The following is an 18109-nucleotide window of genomic DNA, read 5'->3' as shown; positions in this document are numbered from 1 at the left end:
TTCTGCTTCACCATCCCCTGGACATACAGAGCTGACCACTGGCAATTTCCTCAATCTTGTGTATTTTTACTTCTTTTCCCTCAGCTTGGAAACACCCTCTTCATGCCCTCAGCTGCTCAAATCCCCCTCAGCATGGGCTGGTGCCGAGGATACTCTGTCTGGGGGCTTTCTGACCGCCCCCTTCCCTTCTGCACTGTGGGAACATGGTACCAGGTGCATGGGCAGGCTGTGGGCCGTATGTTAGAGATTTTTGGTCTGTGAACTTCTTGAGTTCATTTGGGCAGAGGCTAGCACACAGCATTGGGTGGTGAAGTCTGTGGAAGAGTGATTGCCATTTTGCACCCCCACCCCAGGTTTTGGTAGCTGTCTCTCCTACCTGGCCCACAAATCCCTTCTCAAAAGACTCCAGAGCATTTCAGAATCTTATTATAGGATCATACAAATCCCGAGCACATTAAAAGGTAGTGCTGGACCCCCGGCTCCCCCCACTCCTCCCCATCCTGCACTCAGGGGACACTGTCCATCCTGGGGCGGGAGATTGGCCCTAATACCCTCTCAGCAGCAGCTCCAGGAACAGGAGGACTCACCACCAGCGATTCATTGAATTCATGGTCCAGATCAGCTTCCTCAGCCGCCTCTACCACATTCTGAGGGATGGGAACACAGAGGGGAGAATGAATGGGCAGAAGGAGACCAGTGGGTCCTCAATTCCACTCCCAAGAATATACCCAAAGAGAACTGAAAGCAGGGACTCAAACAACAACTTGTGTGTAAATGTTCACAGCAGCGCAATAGCCAAAAGATAAGTGCACATTTCCAAGTGAAAGAAGCCTGTCTGAAAAGGCTACCTCCTGCATGAGTCCAACCAATGACGTCTAGAAAAGGCAAAAATGGAGACAGTAAAAAAATCAGTGGTCATCAGGGGTTGGTGATGGGGGGAGGGATGAATAGGTGTAAAATGGAGGGTTTTTAGGGCCGTGTGCCTGTTCTGCATGGTCTATAATGGTAGATACATGTCATTGTACATTTGTCAAAACCCACAGAATGTACACCACCAGGAGTGAACCCTAATGTAAACTATGGACTTTGCGTGATTATGATGTGTCGTGTAGGTTCATCTATTGTAACCAATGTACCACTCTGGTGGGGCTGCTGATAGTTGGGGGGTCTGTATGTTTGTGGGGGCAGAGGTTATATAAGAATTCTCTGTACTTTCTGCACAAATTTGCTATGAACCTAAAACTGCTCTAAATAGTCTGTTTAAATGTGTGTGTGTGTGTGTGTGTGTGTGTGTGTATACCATTTAGTCATGTTAAAGTGTGCAATTCAGTGGCATTAGGTACATTCCCAATATTGTGCAACCACCACTGTCTAGTTGCGGAACTTCTCATCACCCCCAAACGGAAACCCTGTGACCACCAAGCAGTCACTCCTTCCCCTCTCCCTGGCTCCTGGCAACCATAATCTGCTTCCCGTCAATGGATTTTCCTATTCTGGATATTGCACACAAATGGAATCACACAGTAGGTGGCCTTTTATATCTGGAGTCTTTCACAGAGATGTTTTTAAGATTCATCTGTGTTTTAACACATAGCAGGAAGTCATTCCTTTTCATGGCTGAATAACATTCCATTGTATGGATACCTCATATTTTGTTTATCCATTTATCAGTTGATGGACATTCGGGTTTTTCTACCTTTCAGCTGCTGAATATAAATATACACAGGTTTTTTGTTTTGTTTTGTTTTGTTTTGCTTTTGTCAAGTAAACCTCAATAAATGTGGGGGGAAGAGGAGAAGAGCTGAGCTCCTATTCTGGCTTTGTCGGGGCCAGGCACTAGGCCTCTCTGGTCTCCATAGAACTGTAAATCGGGTAGAAGAGTCTCCAACTTCCCTACTCCCAACCCCCAATTCCTAGGATGTGATGAAGAAATTCCACAGGGCCAAGGTTACTGTAGTGCTGCTTTGCAGCAAGTGTCCCCATGGACACTCCCATAGAAGGGCCCGTGGCTGAGTCCTCCCCACGGGACCCCCAGCAGGGAGCAGGGCCTGGTGCTCGGAGAAGGTCTGCAGAGCAAGCACTGGTTTGATTGGTTTTCCGAGGCTGAAGCTGGGAGAAGGACACAGCACATCTGGAGCGCCAGGGAGCCCAGGGGGACCAGCCCCGCAGTGGTGCGCTCCTGCATCCCAGCACTGAAGGCAGTGGGTGGTCCTGCTGTGCTGGTTGTGTGGGTCAGTGTCCCCCTGCTTCCACCAGGATGGGATCTCCAGGCCCCAAGTGTCTTCTCAGTGGTTCCTGATGCTAAGATGCCTGCCCCTAAGCCTGGAGAAAAAAGGCTGCAACTTGTAACGTGGGAAAGAAGGCCCCAGCAGTTTTACACAGGATGCCTCCCAGATGGTCCTTTGGATAGAGGATGTGGCGCATGCTGGATATGCCATGGTGGGATCACCTGAGCAGAGGCCCTCACTATAAGCACCTATGCTGTCTGGGCAGCCCTCAGAGCACTTGGGATCCATGAAGGGTGGGTCTGTATGGCAGAAGTGGAAAGGATGGGGGCAGTGCAGGGGAAGGAGAAAAGGAGAAAGGGGAGGCAGGGAACTTTACTTTGTATGCTCTCCAACCCTCTATACTCCCATCCATCCTCCACCCAATTACCACCCACCCACCCATCTATTCATCCATCCATCCATCCAGCCAGCCAGCCAGCCAGCCAGCGGCTCCTCAGCCCTCATTCCACTCCTGCTCTGCACCAGTCACTGAATATAACGTCATGATACAGAGTCCCCCCAACACTGCAGGTTGGTCCTATTGCACTGGACGCTGTTCTCTAAGGCAGAGCTCCAATCCCAGCTCTCCCTCCCCCCTTGCTTTCCATCGTTTCCTCCTTTACAAGGTCCTTTTGGCTTCTGGGGATGCTAGGCTGATGCTCGTGAGGTAGGATAAGAATGATATGGGTGAGAGGGTGCAGGGCCATGGCATCATTTTGAGGGTCATTTTGGTGTGACGGGCTGGGCAGAGTCCCCCTCCCCCCAGATCACAGGGCCTGAGCACCTTCACAGCCTCCACTTTCCTGCGTAGCATGGTCTCCATGTCCTCTGAGAACTTCTTCACCAGCTCCAAGCCATCCACCTCCTGGATCCTCAGATTGGGCTCCACATCCTTGTATTTCTGTGGAGGGGAACATGGGAGAGATGACACCTGCATCGGCACCAGGAGGTTTGGTATCTCCGTCCTCTCGACCAGCTCATTCACACCCTGAGGCCTTGCTTACTCAGCTGGAGGCAGGACAGGTCCCCTCCTCCTCACGTAATCTCCCCACGACGGACAATGGTTGCCTCTTATCAAATGTCCTGTCTGTTCCAGGGGCTCTGGACACATTCAGTTAATGTCCTTAAGAGGGAGTAGACTGGGGCTCAGAGGGGTCAATGAACTTGACCAAGGTCACACAGCCAGGTCTCTGAGACTTCTGTACAGCCATGCCTGCCACCTCCCTGGGGAGGCTCACATGGACTGGGGCTGCCCTGAGCATCAGTTCTTCTCCGCCCCCCCCCCCCCCGCCCCCCACCAACGCCCACGATGCGCATCCTGTCCAGACCAAGCTCAGCAGTGATGGGTATTGACGCCGCCTGACAAACTGTTCAGAGAGCTGGATTCAAATTCACTCTCTGGGCCCAAGAGAGACCATCTTTTCTGGAGTGTGTGTGTGTGTCAGCAATGTCTAAAGGCTCAGGTCAGCAACCTATTGACCACGGGACCTGAGGCAAGTTACTCAGTCAGTTTCCTCATCTGCAAGATGTGACATTAGCATGGTTTAGAGAATGTTCTAGAATGCATAGACTTAGAGAATGTTTTTACCCCAGTCACATAGGATTGCTCTATGTTTCTCACCGGGGTTAGAGGGCACAAATGAGAACACGGAACAAAATGGTGCTTTGCAGAGTAGGAGTGTGCTAGGGAGGTGAGTGGGAAGTGGGATTGAGCTGTTGTTGTTATAGTGGCCTGTGGAGGTCCCTGAATGGGGGCGGGGCACCCTGGCTCCACCTGTTCCCTCCTGTGGGCTGTGGGAAGGGGAGACAGGGAGGAGCTACATGGTGGTCACATGCTACATGCTGGCATAAAAGCCTGAGAGCTGCTTTTAACATCATTTAGAAAATGGCAAATGTCGTAGTCACCTCATGAATTGTAGTGAAAGTAAGACCCTGAATATAAAGCTCTCAGCAAATGGTAATAATAGAGAACGGCAAGCTATTATTAAAACTGCTCTGGGAGTTATAAATATCAGAGGGAAATGAAGTTGTTTATAATCTCATAAGAGGACAGGCTAGGTGTCAATCTGCACACAAAGCAATTAACCAGGGGAGTGGGGCTTGCTGGTGCCCCGTCCTCTCCATCGGCCCCTGCGTCCTGCCCAGGAGCCAGGCGCGGCCCAGACCTGTGCTGGGGCCCCTGTGGCTCTGCAGCCCCCAGACATGGCCGGAGCCCTGAGAACCAGAGGAGAGGGAGCTCGCCCAGCACAGAGGCCACAGGCCCGCTCATGCTGCCCAAGCAGCGCCTGCAGGACTCACCCCTCCTCCTCTGCCCCGCCCCTTTCACAGGAGCCAGGCCTGCCCCCAGCCTGCTGTTTCTGCCCCCTCACCCCTCTGCTCCTCACAGCTCCTCCCTCAGTAAATCCCTGTCCTCTGTCAGGTTCCATCTTGACCTCCGCTTCCCGGGGATCTGAGCTGACACTGTGCTCCTGGCCACCCCACTGACGTGCTCTGTGACTCGGGGCTCAGTTTCCGTGTCTGAAGATGAGGGGATTGGATAGATGATCGCTAAGACCCCTCACAGCCTGAACATGCAGGGATTCTGGGTCTCTGCTCCCTGGCAGGGCTCCCTGGCTGACCGCCCGCAGGCCCTGTGAGCTCCCTGGGAGGTGTTACTCACCTTCTGCAGCAAGAGAGAGCCTGAGTATTTGGTCACGGTGTCATACAGGTTCCCGCCAAAGGTGTCTGCCCACAGCTTCACTCTGCCGGGCCATGAAAGTACATGTGTATACACACACACACACACACACACACACGGAGACACACACATAGATGCATATGCACACACACATGCATAGAAAAACAAGTGTCTACTCCCCTCCAGTGTCCCCTGCTCAAGGTCGCTGCAGGCTGCTGCATCCTGCTGAAACTTCAGAGGGAGCGTGCCATGCAGGGGCAGAGGAAGAGGCTCCCAGCTGCTTCTGCAGAGGGTGGGCTAGGCAGTGAGGGCAGGAGAGGCCACACCTGACCCTGATGCAGGCAGCCTCTGGAGAAACCCTGACCTTTTGTCCGTCCCCAGAGGATATGGAGATCTCACCATCTGCACAGGCTGGAGGGGTCTGGGGGCACACATGCACAAATACATAGACACACATGATACACAGAGACTCGCACACTAACACACATGTACACACAAACACATACACACTGACACACACCCAGAAGGACACATATGGCAGGGCAGGAGACTGAGGACCCACAGAGGCCCAGAGTGGGCTGAATGCCCTTGGCTGAGGGATGAAGGGCAGAGGCAAATGAGGCAGAACCGAAGCCTGACCTCAGGCCCCCAAGGGCTGTGTGGGCGGGAATGGAGAACAGAGGAGGGGAGAGGCTGTGGACAGGTCCAGGACAGGCAGGGAGGACCCTGAGGATAGACACAGGAACTGCCTGGGCACAGCTGCAGCTTCTCATTGAGTCACTCCCCTCCAATGTCCCCTGCTCAAGGTCGCTGCAGGCTTCTGCATCCTGCTGAAACTTCGGAGGGAGCGTGATGAGCAGGGGCAGAGGAGGAGGCTCCCAGCTGCTTCTGCACAGGGTGGGCCAGGCAGTGAGGGCAGGAGAGGCCACACCTGACCCTGATGCAGGCAGCCTCTGGAGAAACCCTGACCTTTTGTCCGCCCCCAGAGGATATGGAGATCTCACCATCTGCACAGGCTGGAGGGGCCTGGGGGCAGGCACAAGCTGAGTCTGAGCCTCTCCAGATGGAGCAAATGGAGTTTGCCCACATGATCATTTCGAGATCAGCATGTATTCAGCCACTCAACCAGCATCTACTCATGTCCTGCGTCCCGGGCATTGTGCAGAGTCCTGGAGCCACATCACAGTCTTCACCTTTGTGAGACCCTCCATTAGAGCAGTGGTTCTCCACCTTCCTAATGCCGCGACCCTTTAATACAGCTCCTCATGTTGTGGTGACCCCCAATTTCATTTTTTACAAATTGAACATAATTAAAGCATAGTGATTAATCACAAAAACAATATGTAATTATATATGTGTTTTCCGATGGTCTTAGGTGACCCCTGTGAAAGGGTCGTTTGACCCCCAAAGGGGTCACGACCCACAGGTTGAGAACCACTGCATTAGAGGGATGCCCCTTCATATACAGATAGTACACTACTTGTTTGAAGGGACACCAGTGAGACTTAGGGAGGAGCCGAGGTGGTCAGGGAAGGCTTCCTGGGGGAGGTGGGATCTGAGTTCAGTGTTAGAAGCTGGGGAGAATTTGGGATGAGAGTACAGAAGAGTTTTGGGGAGACAAACGTGATTTCTAGGTTTCTAGCTTGGGCGGTTGAGCTGATGAGGTGTTATTAAATAAAATGAATATCAGAAGGATCATGGAAGTAAGTGGGAGAGGGTGGAAGATGATGAATGTAGCCTGGGATACGCAGAATGGGAGGTTTCTGCTGCAGAGCTATGTTGCAGAATGATGTTGGGCAGGTTGTGCATTGTCCAGGAAGTACCAATCATTTTGTATCTTGAAAGACACAAAGTTGAATTTAAAACCTCACATGATGTCCAGGAAAAGCTGTCCACAGGCAATGGATATATGAGCCTAACAGATAGAGGCAGGGCTAAGAGTCATTACTACATGAATGGAGGTTGAACTTCTGAGCGTAGATGGGCTCTCTCAAGGAGAGAAAGAGCATGAAAAGATGTAGCATGAAAAGATCTGAGTGGCTGACAAACCCTGGGGAACACCAACACCAATCTCAGGGGCAGGAGCACCTGAGAAAGACAGAGGTAACAGATGCCCAAGGAGGCCCAGGTGTGCACAGTGTTATGAAAGCTGAGGCATGGAGACTCAAGGAAAAGGGGGAAGCCAGTGTCCGAAGAGTCCAAAGAGAGAAGTCCAGAAATGTCTACTGGATTGGGCAGTGAGGGTCTTTGATGACTTGGGTGAGAACAGAATTGGGAGGGCAGGAGAAGCAGGGGCAAGCTTTGGAGGCTGAGGGCTGAGTGGAGGGATGGTGTAGCTTCATAGGAGAGAGAGGGGCTTTGGGGTGGGAAAGAGGAGAGGGTCAAGGTCCTGGGTGGAGACCTGGCGCCAAGGGAGTGGGCAGGTGCAGAGTAGAGTGCTTTGTTCCCCTCATTTATTGAAAATGTCTTAATAGGTACACCAGAGCCAAGGACTAAACACACACACTCCCAGAGGGGTTGCATAGTAATTTAAATGTATACCAAAGTGTAAATGACTGACACCAGGTCTTCATGACAGGGTGTAGCGCCAGGGCCTGGAGGGAGGCAGAAAGGCATAGGAAGGGAAGACCGAGACCACCAAAGTCCAATTTGACCTGGTTCCTGGTTGCACGAGCCATTTGGTTGATTTAGAACTGCTTACCCTTCCAGAAAGTTAAAACAACTTCCTGACAAATCCTTGGGGAGCGGCAATAATGTAACTCAGCACAGCCCACACTCCCAGGCCCCTAATGGCAGCCATTATCCTGGAAGGAGCGCGCCTGCAGGTGTTCCCTACGCTGCTTGTCACCCCGTGAGTGTGAGCCTGGCCATCAGGTCAGCTTATACCGGCAGGTGGTTGGGGAGGGGCAGGCAGGACTCCCAAATGGAAGAGAGGAGGGTGGAGAAAAGGTCTTCACAGCCAGAAAGGGGGCGTGGCCCCCAGGGGCGAGCCGGAGGGAGACCGGAGGTGGGAGGCGCAGAGGATTGAGGTCTGCCCGGGGGAAGGAAAGGAAGAAGGGGAAAGGGGTTTTATGGGGGAGGGGCTGAATTGGATGCTTACGTTTCCAGAGGAATCATGGCCTGCCCCCGCGTGGGGGACAGAGAGGTGCTGGACAGCAGCAGACACAGGATGACTGCAGGCTTCCGCAGCGAGGGCCGCAGGCAGCGGGGCATCCTGCTGCCGGTGGGGCGGGGGCCTGGGTGGGGCTGGGAGGTCCGGGCTGTGCTCCTGCTGTGGTCAGGATGGGCTCTGCCTGTTGGCCAGATCCTTGGGACTCCCCAAGCCTTCTGCTTTTTTGGGTTCTGGCAAGCCTGGGGTTCCCAGCTTTCAGTCTGGTCTTGTCTGCAATGCTAGTGGGAGAAGGGGCTTCTCTCTGTCCCGCAGAGAACAGCGACAGAGGAGCCTCGCCTTGCCTGACCAGCAGGCTTCCAGGAGAGGGGCTGACTGTGGCAGTGAGGCTGTGACAGATGAACCCCTTAATCCTCTGGCCTCTCCTCTAATCCCCCGGCTGACAGCGGGGGAGGGGGGCGGGGGGGGGGAGGGGAGTTGGCAGGAGTGACCTCGAAGGATTACTCTGATTTCAGAAGACAGGCCTTGCCCATTCCATGAGGGGTCAGAGCCCACGCTCCTGCTTTAAAAAGGCAGTCCTTCTGGACCCAAGGGGAGGGGGGCACTGTGACACTGGCCCAGGGCAACAGCTGGCGTTTGCCCAGAGCTCCGATTTACCAAGAGCTGTCCAATCCTCCCTTTAAACTGCAGAGCGGTCCTGGCAGGTCCGTGTCACCCCTCCCTGTTTTCAGGGCTGTGAGGTCAGGGAGGCTTGGGCACAGGGTTGAGTCTAACTCTGGCTCATGGCTCCAGGCCTGCTGCCTTTGGCTGGTTCAGAGGCAATGCCAGCATCCTATGCCCCTTTCCTCCCTGCCCCCCGCCTCCTACACCCGCCACACACATTGAACGCACCTGCTCCTGGTTCCAGTCTAGGGGCATATTTGCCAAGAAGCTGATGAAGCATCAGGGCCCCTCCCTGCGCAGCAACATGTTCGTAGTCTACAACATGTTCTGTTTCTTTGTTATGGGGTGGGGCCACAACATTAGTAAGAAAGAAACAGAATTTCCAGAGGATAAGGCCCAGAAATCAGGATTTTAAAACGATTCCCAGGTGATTCTAATGTGCAGCCAAGGTTGAGAACCACTGGTCTACGCAAAAGGAACATTGACCACAGCTGGTTAAGACCTCTGTCTCTTTCCATTCCAGCGCTTCTCTATCTGATTTCCCCTCAGTTGGGTGGCTGTGTGCATTTTGGGGATCCAGCTAAGAGGAAGATGAGTTGGGGAAGCATTTAATTCGGATTTAGTGGGATTTACTTATGTAGCTCACAGTTACTTCCTTGCATAGACAAGTTACCTCCAGTCATACTGGATAGGAACACTGTTCTCACCCACAGTGCTGACTGGCCCTGCATCAGGACACACAGTTGCAGCATGAGTTCCTCAGGTGTGAATGTCTTACAGTGCCCCCCTGCTGGAAGCACGTGGGAGAGGAGGAAAAATAAGGTTTGAAATACACTGAGCCAGAAGCTAGTTGGGAAGAACCTTCCAAAGATCAAACAAGTAACATTGCCAGGTCCTGGCTGGGTAGCTAAGTTGGTTGGAGCGTCGTCCGATATGCCAAGGTGGCTGGTTTGATCCCCGGTCAGGGCACATACAAGAACCAACCAATGAATGCATAAATAAGTGGAGCAATACATCAATGTTTCTTTCTCTCACATTCTCTCTCTCTCTCTCAAATCTATACGTTAAAAAAAAAAAAAAAGAAGAGTGAAAATATATAAAATTGCCAGCAGAGGACTTGGTTCTCTCAAGGCTGGCAAAACAGCTCTCTCCTGTCAGGAAAGCAGCTGATAGTGAATGTGTGTAGTTATGAACATGCCAAACATTGTCTTCTCTCCCAGTGGGAATTGCACAAGCTGGAATTTAATCAAAATTCTTGTGTTTGTGGGTCCAGATTGGTAACAATACCACACGAGCACTGTAGGCGATGTCACAGTAAAGCATCTCATGTGACAGTGCTTCTTAGTCTATCAGAGGCCTCGGGTCCTGGCAAAACTTGCTGGTTCCAGCAGAATGGCATGCACAGTTGCCACCAACACAGAGAGATGTCTGAAGGAGCGAGTGTGCCGGTGACAGAACTACACACTCATGGGGAAGCCCATGTTGTAGCACTAGAGGCATCTTGTCACACAATTACTAGTAGGTGGGCCAGTACACGTGGCGGGGGTTTTTAAGTGTGTTTGAATTCTTCCTACGATTGCCTCCATTTCAGATGGATTTTGTATATTTTTCAGAATTACAAGTCATACCAAATTTAGAAAAAGTATTGTAGAGTTGTGTGGGGCAATTAATAAGAATATGTAATTTTCTAGGTTTTGTGATTTTTGTGGTATTTATCTTCTTAAAATTTGTGTTTTAGAGTGATTTTTTTTTCATTCTAAACATTCTCATTTATATCTATTTTTGCATTTGTAAGTTGTATTCTTTTTCTTTTATAGATGATCACCTCCAAATAATGCAAGCTCCCGACCCTACAGAACCTGGCCCCTGTGCCTCGTTGTAGCGCCTGCTCATCGAAGTCACTGACTTACCCTAATGTGTTGAGCACAGGAGCTGCTTAGGAAGCTCTACATGCTCATTGTACTCATTTCACAAACACAGAGGTGGCCTGGGTCCCCCTTCACGCCTCCCCCACCCCTCCAGCACCTTAAATCTGCTTGGGAAGCCCTCAAAGTTCTTGTAAAGAAAAATGCTGATGTCATATTGGTGAGGAAAGTAATATTATGTCTTTTCAAAGACTGTTAAAGAGCAAAAATTCAATCAAGTAAATTTGAAGATCTAATTGGTTTTATTAAATGATTCATGAATTGGGCAGCATCCTATCTCCGGGAGTTGTACAGAATGGAAGGTTTTTATAGGTAGAAGCTGGATGGGACAAGAAAGTTATTAGTGAATGAGAAGAAAGGATTGTTTCTGGCAAGGTTTCAGGGGTAGGTGGGGGTCTCATCAGGCAGGTTTCCTTAGCTTCCTTTGGGGGATGGAGAGGGCTCACAGAGTGACAACTATCTCATTGGCACAGACCAGAAAGTTTCTGACTAAGATTACGTTCCTGGAGAAGGTGGAAACTGTACTTAGGTCGGGTACTAAGTCTAGGCTCAGTGTCACGGCTTTATATATTCTAGAGGATTTAAGAAACAGATAGACAACAATATAGTCATAGTAGGGGACTTTAAAACCATGCTGACTTCCCTGGATAGATCTTCCAGACAAAAACATAGCAAGGAAACAATGACTCTAAAGGACACACTGGATCAGATGGATTTAATTGACATTTATAGAGCATTTTACCACAAAGCTGTAGAATATACTTCTCAAGTGCACATGGATGATTCACAAAGATAGACCACATGTTAGGACACAAAACAAGTCTCTACAAGTTCAAAAAGCTTGAAATCATATCAAGCACCTTCTCAGATCACAGTGGAATGAAATTATAAATCAACTACAGTAAAAACACCCCAAAACATTCAAACACATGGAGACTAAGTAGCATGTTATTAAACAATGAATGGGTTACCAATGAGATCAAGAAGAAATCAAAAACTTCCTGGGAACAAATTAAAATGAATACACAACAACCGCAAATCTCTACAACACAGCAAAAGCAGTCCTTAGAGGGAAGTTCATAGCACTACAGGCATACCTCAAAAAACAAGAAAAATCAACAAGAAACTATTTAACTTTACAACTTAAAAAACTAGAAAGAGAACAACAGGAAAAACCTAGAGTAACTAGAACAGCGGTTCTCAACCTGTGGGTAGCGACCCCTTTGGGGGTCAAACGACCCTTTCACAGGGGTCGCCTAAGGCCATCAGAAAACACATATATAATTACATTACGATTCATAACAGTAGCAAAATTACAGTTAGAGGTAGCAATGAAAATAATTTTATGTTTGGGGGTCACCACAACATGAGGAACTGTATTAAAGGGTCGCGGCATTAGGAAGGTTGAGAACCACTGCTCTATGTGGTCTCCACTTTCCATCCTCAGTTATCAGGGTTCTCTCCAGCAAGTCTTCTGTTGATTATTCAGGCCTTTTTTTCAGTATTTCAGTTGTAATTCTAGTTTGGTCCGTGCAGCATCCACGTAGTTCCCTGCCATTTTTAATCTCCTCTATTTTATAATGTTTTGACACCTTGACAATCTTCTAATTGGGGACAGACTGCACCTCCCTGAGCTTGCCAGTTCTTAGGGGGAACAAAGGACCCATCCAGAAACATGCCTTCATATGCAAACTAATGATCCTGAGCCATCCCTCCACTGTCTGATCTGTGTACACCAGGAAGCAATATTCCTCTGCCTTACTCCTATCAGGGCGGGTCAGGCAGCTAGGGACCACCCCTACGGTTAATATCCTGCTGAAATGACTCAAAGGAGATAGTCCTAGGGGACAGAAACCCCAGCAAAAGGCTTTACCCTTGGTTTTCCCCTGCTCCTGTTCTCTCCCTCCGGACCACCGAGAGGATTCCCCATGTGGCCTGTGTGGTGGGCTGTGCCTCCTGCTAGGACCTGAGAGTGTAATAAACTTTGTTCCCTGAGCCTCTCCAGTGCTGCCTCCTGTAGCTACACCTGAGTGTCTCATGAAATAACATGGAACTCACACACGTACTCATGGCTTTGGAGACGTCTCTTTATACTGTACCTACAACTTGGAATGGTTTTCCCTCATTTTACTTGCCCTTCAGACTCTACATATCTTTCAAGTAAAATGCCACTTTTTACGTGGCATTTTCCCAGATCACGTCATTCAAATTAATTATTCTCTCCATTGAACTCACAATCTAAGAGTATTTAGAACTTACTTTGTTCTTTCTCAATTTTTACAGTTAAGTCAACTTCTCCCACAACAGTGTTAACTTGTTGAGGTCGAAACAATGTTCTGTTCATCATTATGCTCCCACAGATGGGTTCTTACAATGTTGACAAGAAGTGCAGATATTCAATCAAATATGTTATAGACATAATGTCAATTGCTCCGACTGTGAGGTAAACAACAGAAGAAATTATTCTTTTTGCCATTAACAGCCTATGATGTAATGTAACCTGTATGATCATGGTACTGCTCTGGCCTAAATCCTTCTTATTTTCTCATTGCCTAGTATCTATGAACCTGTAGACTCTTTAAAAAAAAAAATAATAAAATATATATATTTTAGAGAGGAAGGGAGAGGGAGGGAGACATAGAAATATCAATAATGAGAGAAACATTGATCGGCTGCCTCCTGCACACCCCCGCACTGGGATTGAACCCACAACCCAGGCATGTGCCCTGACTGGGAATCCAACCACTGAGAACACCTGCCAGACTCAGACGATTCTTTTAGTCTAATATCTTCTACTCCCACTGCCCCCTACAAATATTTGAAACTCCTACCAAACAGAGAAACAATCTTGCTTCCAATTTTACTCTGCCGCCAGTTTTAATCTCTCGAACAGAAGCTTTTCTTTAATGTCCCACTTACTTCCTGCCGGACCTCTGTCTCCCAGCTGGTCTCCCTGCCTCTGCTCCTGCCTCTCTTCAGTCTTTCTTTTTGTTGTTGTTGTTAATCCTCACTGAAGGATATTTTTCCATTGATTTTTAGAGAGAGTAGAAAGGAAGGGGAGAGACAAAGAGAAATATCGATGTGAGAGAGACACATCGATTGGTTGCCTCCCACACCCCGCCCCGCCCCCCCCTCCCCCCCCCCCCCCCCCCCCCCCGGCCCCGGACTGGGAATTGAGCCTGCAACTGAAGTATGCTTTTGACCGGAATCAAACCTGAGACCCTTCAGTCTACAAGCCAATGCTCTAACCACTGAGCAACCGGCTAGGGCCTTCAGTATATTCTTAAAACAGTGCAGACTAAAATGTAAGTCAGACCATGTTACTCCTCTGCTTGGAAGCCCACAGTGGCTGCCCACCTTACTTAGAGTAAAAGCCAAAGTTTCTACCTCAGTCCACAAAGCTCAACACGATCAGGGCCTGGCTCCTCCCTTGCCTGTCTCCTGCTCCTGCCCTTGCCCCCACCACAGCAGCTCCTTGCTGCTCCTTGAGCATCCTAGACCTGCTCCCACCTCAGGGCCTTTGAGCTGGCAGTTTCCTGTGGCTCTGCCTGCCCTGCTGTCCCTGAGTAGCTGGCTCCCACATTTCCACCAGGTCTCTGTCAATTAGGGTCCCTAGCAGGAAGAGAAGGTACACCTGAATTGGGTGACTTGAGGAAAGTTTAATAAAGGGGCTATTTACAGAGGTATGGGCAGGGCATCTGGGGAAACCACAGGGACAGAGCAGTATCCTGGCTGGAAACAGCAGGAGTCACCCTGGGCCTGAGAGAACAGGGGAAGGGAAAGTCACGGGGCCGGAGAGAGGGAGCTGTTTGGAGAGAGCTGTCCCACAGGAATGCCGCCAGCCGGTGGCGACCCCACCCTGAGTGGGCTGGAGGATTGTGTCCCCACTCCTCCTCCTCTCTCTGAGCTCCTGCTGGTGCTCACATCTGTTAAAGCCACGGAGCCTGCGAGAAGAAGCCCATGGATGGAGCACCCAGGGTCACCTCCCGGGCTGAGGGGGCAGAGAGCTAATTCGAGAGCACATGGAGGACATCCAGCATGAGACCTTCACCCAAAAAGTCACCTTTTACGATGAAAATGCTCTGAAATTAGATAGTGGTGGCGCACAACTTTGTGAATGTACTGAAAAGCACTGCATTGTACACTTGAACGTGGTGAGTCACACATATCTTTTATTTATTTACTAGAGGCCCGGTGCACAAAAATTTGTGCACTCGGGGGGATGGGGGTCCCTCAGCCCGGCCTGTGCCCTCTCGCAGTCTGGGACCCCTCGGGGGATGACCACCTGCTGGCTTAGGCCTGCTCCCCGGGGGATTGGGCCTAAGATGGCAATCAGACATCCCTCTGGCAGCCCGGCAGCCCTCGGGGGATGTCCACTTGCCAGCGGGGAGCAGACCTAAGCTGCAGTCGGACATCCTTAGCACTGCTGAGGAGGCAGAAGAGGCTCCCACCATCACTGCTGTACTGGCAGCCATCAGCCTGGCTTGTGGCTGAGCAGAGCTCCCCCATGTAGGAGTGCACTGACCACCAGAGGGCAGCTCCTGCATTGAGCATCTGCCCCCTGGTGGTCAGTGTGTGTCATAGTGACCAGTCATTCCCAGTCTTTCTGCTATTAGGGTCAATTTGCATATTACCCTTTTACTATATAGGATAGAGGCCTGGTGCACGGGTGGGGGCTGGCTGGTTTGCTCTGAAGGGTGTCCCGGATCAGGGTGGGGGTCCCACTTGGGTGCCTGGCCAGCCTGGATGAGGGGATGATGGCTGTTTGCAGCTGGTCACACCCCCTTCAGGGTGGGGGTCCCCACTGGGGTGCCTGGCCAGTCTGGATGAGGGGCTGATGGCTGTTTTCAAGCTGGCCACACCCCCTTCAGGGTGGGGGTCCCCATTGGGGTTCCTGGCCAGTCTAGGTGAGGGGCTGAGGTCTGTTTTCAGGCTGGCCTGCGACTGAAGCTCCCAGCCTCTCCTTTTTCTCTTTTTTCTTTTTTATTCTGGGATTTATTTACCTTCTATAATTGAAACTCTGTTGCCTTCACTGGCGCTCCCAGCTCTGAGGCCGCGGCTGGCTGAAAGCAGGTATCTGGGGTTTGTTTAGCTTCTATAATTGAAACTGTTGCTTTCGGAGCTGTTGCTTTCGGAACTCAGAGCCGGGCCGTGGCAGGCAGGGAACCTTGGCTTCCTCCATCACTGGAGCAAGCAAGCCTGCTTGCTTCAGCTGTGTGGTTGCTGGCCGCCATCTTTGTTGGCAATTAATTTACATATTGCCCTGATTAGCCAATGGGAAGCGTAGCGGAGGTACGGTTAATTACCCTTTTTGTCTTTCATTAGATAGGATTTATTTATTTATTTATTTTTAATCCACATCTGAGGATATGTTTTTATTGATTTTTTTAGAGAGAGAGGAAGGGAGGAAGAAAGAGAGAAACATCGATATTAGAGAGAAACATTGATTAGTTGCCTCTTGTACATGCTCTGACTCAAGATCAAACCCACAACCTAGGTATGTGCCCTGTTTGGGAATCAAACCCACAACCTTTTGGTGTACTGGACAATGCTCCAACTAACAGAGCCACCTGGCCAGGGCACATTTCTATGTTTTAAAAATGCTTTTTTAGCATTGCTGTTTCAATGATGAAGACTTGCCTGGCTGTGGGATCTAAAAATTTACCTGGCCTCAACATTTCACATCCCTCTTCCCAGCATCTTTTTTCCCCTTAGTGGTTGCCATCAAACATACCATATACAGTATTTTCCTTATGTCGTGTGCTCATGTCCCGTCTCCTCCACTAGAGTGTAACTTCTGTGAGGGCAGGGACTACGGCCTGATTGGTTCCCTCCAAAAGCAGTGCCCAGCACAAGTAGAATGGACGACTGGCTGAAGGTGGAGTCTCTCTGGTTGGAGGTGAGGGTGGGGGCTCAGGCCAACTCATACCTGTTCGCACTCCTCCCAGGGCCTTTGGACAGTCTGCCAGGGCTCTGCACTCAATCTGGAAATCACCACATAGCCATGCAAAGGCATTACTTTCCCCTTCATTTTGCAAATGTGTCTTGGGTGGCTCATTCCTCTTCAGATGACAAAAAGGACATCCCAAAGGGCATCCACAATATTTGCACACAGGTTCAAAGCAGCACTAGGCACAATAACCAAAGCTGGGAGCAGACCAACTGCTCATGGAGGAGCCATTGAATGGATAAGCAGAATGGGGTCTATTAAAAAGACTTAAAAAGAGGGAATTCTGACACATGCTGCAATGTGGAGAAACCTCGGGGGCATTATGAAATAAGCCAGTTAATAAAGGACAAATACTGCATGATTCTACGTATATGAGTTGCCTAGAATAGTCAAATTTATAGGAACAGAAAGTAGAATGGTTGTGGCCAGGGGCTGGGGAGTTAGTGTTTAATGGGGACAGTATCAGTTTGGGAAGATGAAAAGGTTGTGGTGATTGGTTGCACAGCAATGTGAATGTACTTTACACTCAGAAATGAACTGTCTACTTAGGTTTAATGGTAAATTTTTAAATTTTTTAAAAAGTGGGGAAAAGAAGAGGAGTGTGGACCCCTGCTATGTCTCCCAGAGGTGGCCTCCCATTTTTAAAACTTCCATTGCTACACAATCCCAGTCCTGGATGGATTCCAGAGTTTGAAAAGGAGAGGAAAGGTTTAGATTCCGAATGTCTTTAATCATGGTTCAGACAAGTTTTCCTCTTAACGAGGGAGAGGAAGGGAGAAATGAGGCCACTGAGCAAAATGCTGTGTTCTAACTCACACACACCGCCTCCAACCCCACGCATACACCCTCCCGCCAACCACAAAGAAACACAGCTTGGATACAGGTGACAACTCAGGCATCTGCTGAGTGTCAACCTAGATTTGCGGTCGCGGTTGCTGGAGGGACATAAGGCCCCTGACTTGTCCCTTCTGCCTGGAGAGTCTGAGGCACATCAAAGCCCCAGGCAGAAATTAGAGGCAGCCAGGCAGGCAACTGGCTGCCCAAAGAGGGCCCTGTGGGACTTGCTGGGTCTATAAATACCTGGAGGATAACTTGTTAGAGGAAGTGTGTGTGTGTGTGTGTGTGTGTGTGTGTGTGTGTAAGGAAAGGGAGGGTGGACATGAGGCAGGGGGAAAAGGGAAGAGGAGGCTCTGAGGGGTTTGGGTGCTGGGGGAGGCCGAGGGAGGGGTAAAGGAGTTGGTGAATTTGCACAGCTGTCTGCATCGCTCTCTAGCTCACAGCCCAGGAGGAATGTGGAGAAGCCTCAAGAGGAAATCCAAGTTTCAAGGAACTGGCTTTGAGAGAGAAGGCCAGAGGAAGTGCCTGCTGACAGGTGCCAGCCACAAGCCAGTCATTCCCCCCACTTGACCAGTAAGTGAGCCAGGTTCATGTGCTCCTGGCCCTAGAAATGCCCCTCATACACACAGGGAAATGGGGACAGTGTGGCAATTTGACAGTGGCTATGCCAGAGGCTGACCA

At 50.1% G+C, this 18109-nt stretch overlaps 1 protein-coding gene across 1 annotated transcript in view; it reads right to left on the bottom strand.

The window, feature by feature from the left end:
• Positions 1 to 8157, bottom strand: part of CACNA2D4 (calcium voltage-gated channel auxiliary subunit alpha2delta 4) — a 110150-nt gene extending 101993 nt beyond the window's left edge. The window contains exons 1-4 of the mRNA XM_070408754.1: positions 8045 to 8157; positions 4927 to 5008; positions 3052 to 3168; positions 588 to 647 (exon numbers count right to left, since the gene is read on the bottom strand). Coding sequence (XP_070264855.1) covers positions 588 to 647; positions 3052 to 3168; positions 4927 to 5008; positions 8045 to 8157 — 372 coding nt within the window. The remainder of the gene's footprint in view (positions 1 to 587; positions 648 to 3051; positions 3169 to 4926; positions 5009 to 8044) is intronic.
• Between the last annotated feature and the right edge of the window lie 9952 nt (positions 8158 to 18109).

This window comes from Myotis yumanensis, unplaced genomic scaffold (genome assembly GCF_028538775.1).
Source record: "Myotis yumanensis isolate MYYU_CA2020_CCGP unplaced genomic scaffold, mMyoYum1.0.hap1 SCAF_3, whole genome shotgun sequence".
Classification (NCBI taxonomy): domain Eukaryota; kingdom Metazoa; phylum Chordata; class Mammalia; order Chiroptera; family Vespertilionidae; genus Myotis; species Myotis yumanensis.
The sequence above is the reverse complement of the archived record's forward strand: the minus strand, read 5'-3'. Positions and strand labels throughout refer to the sequence as shown.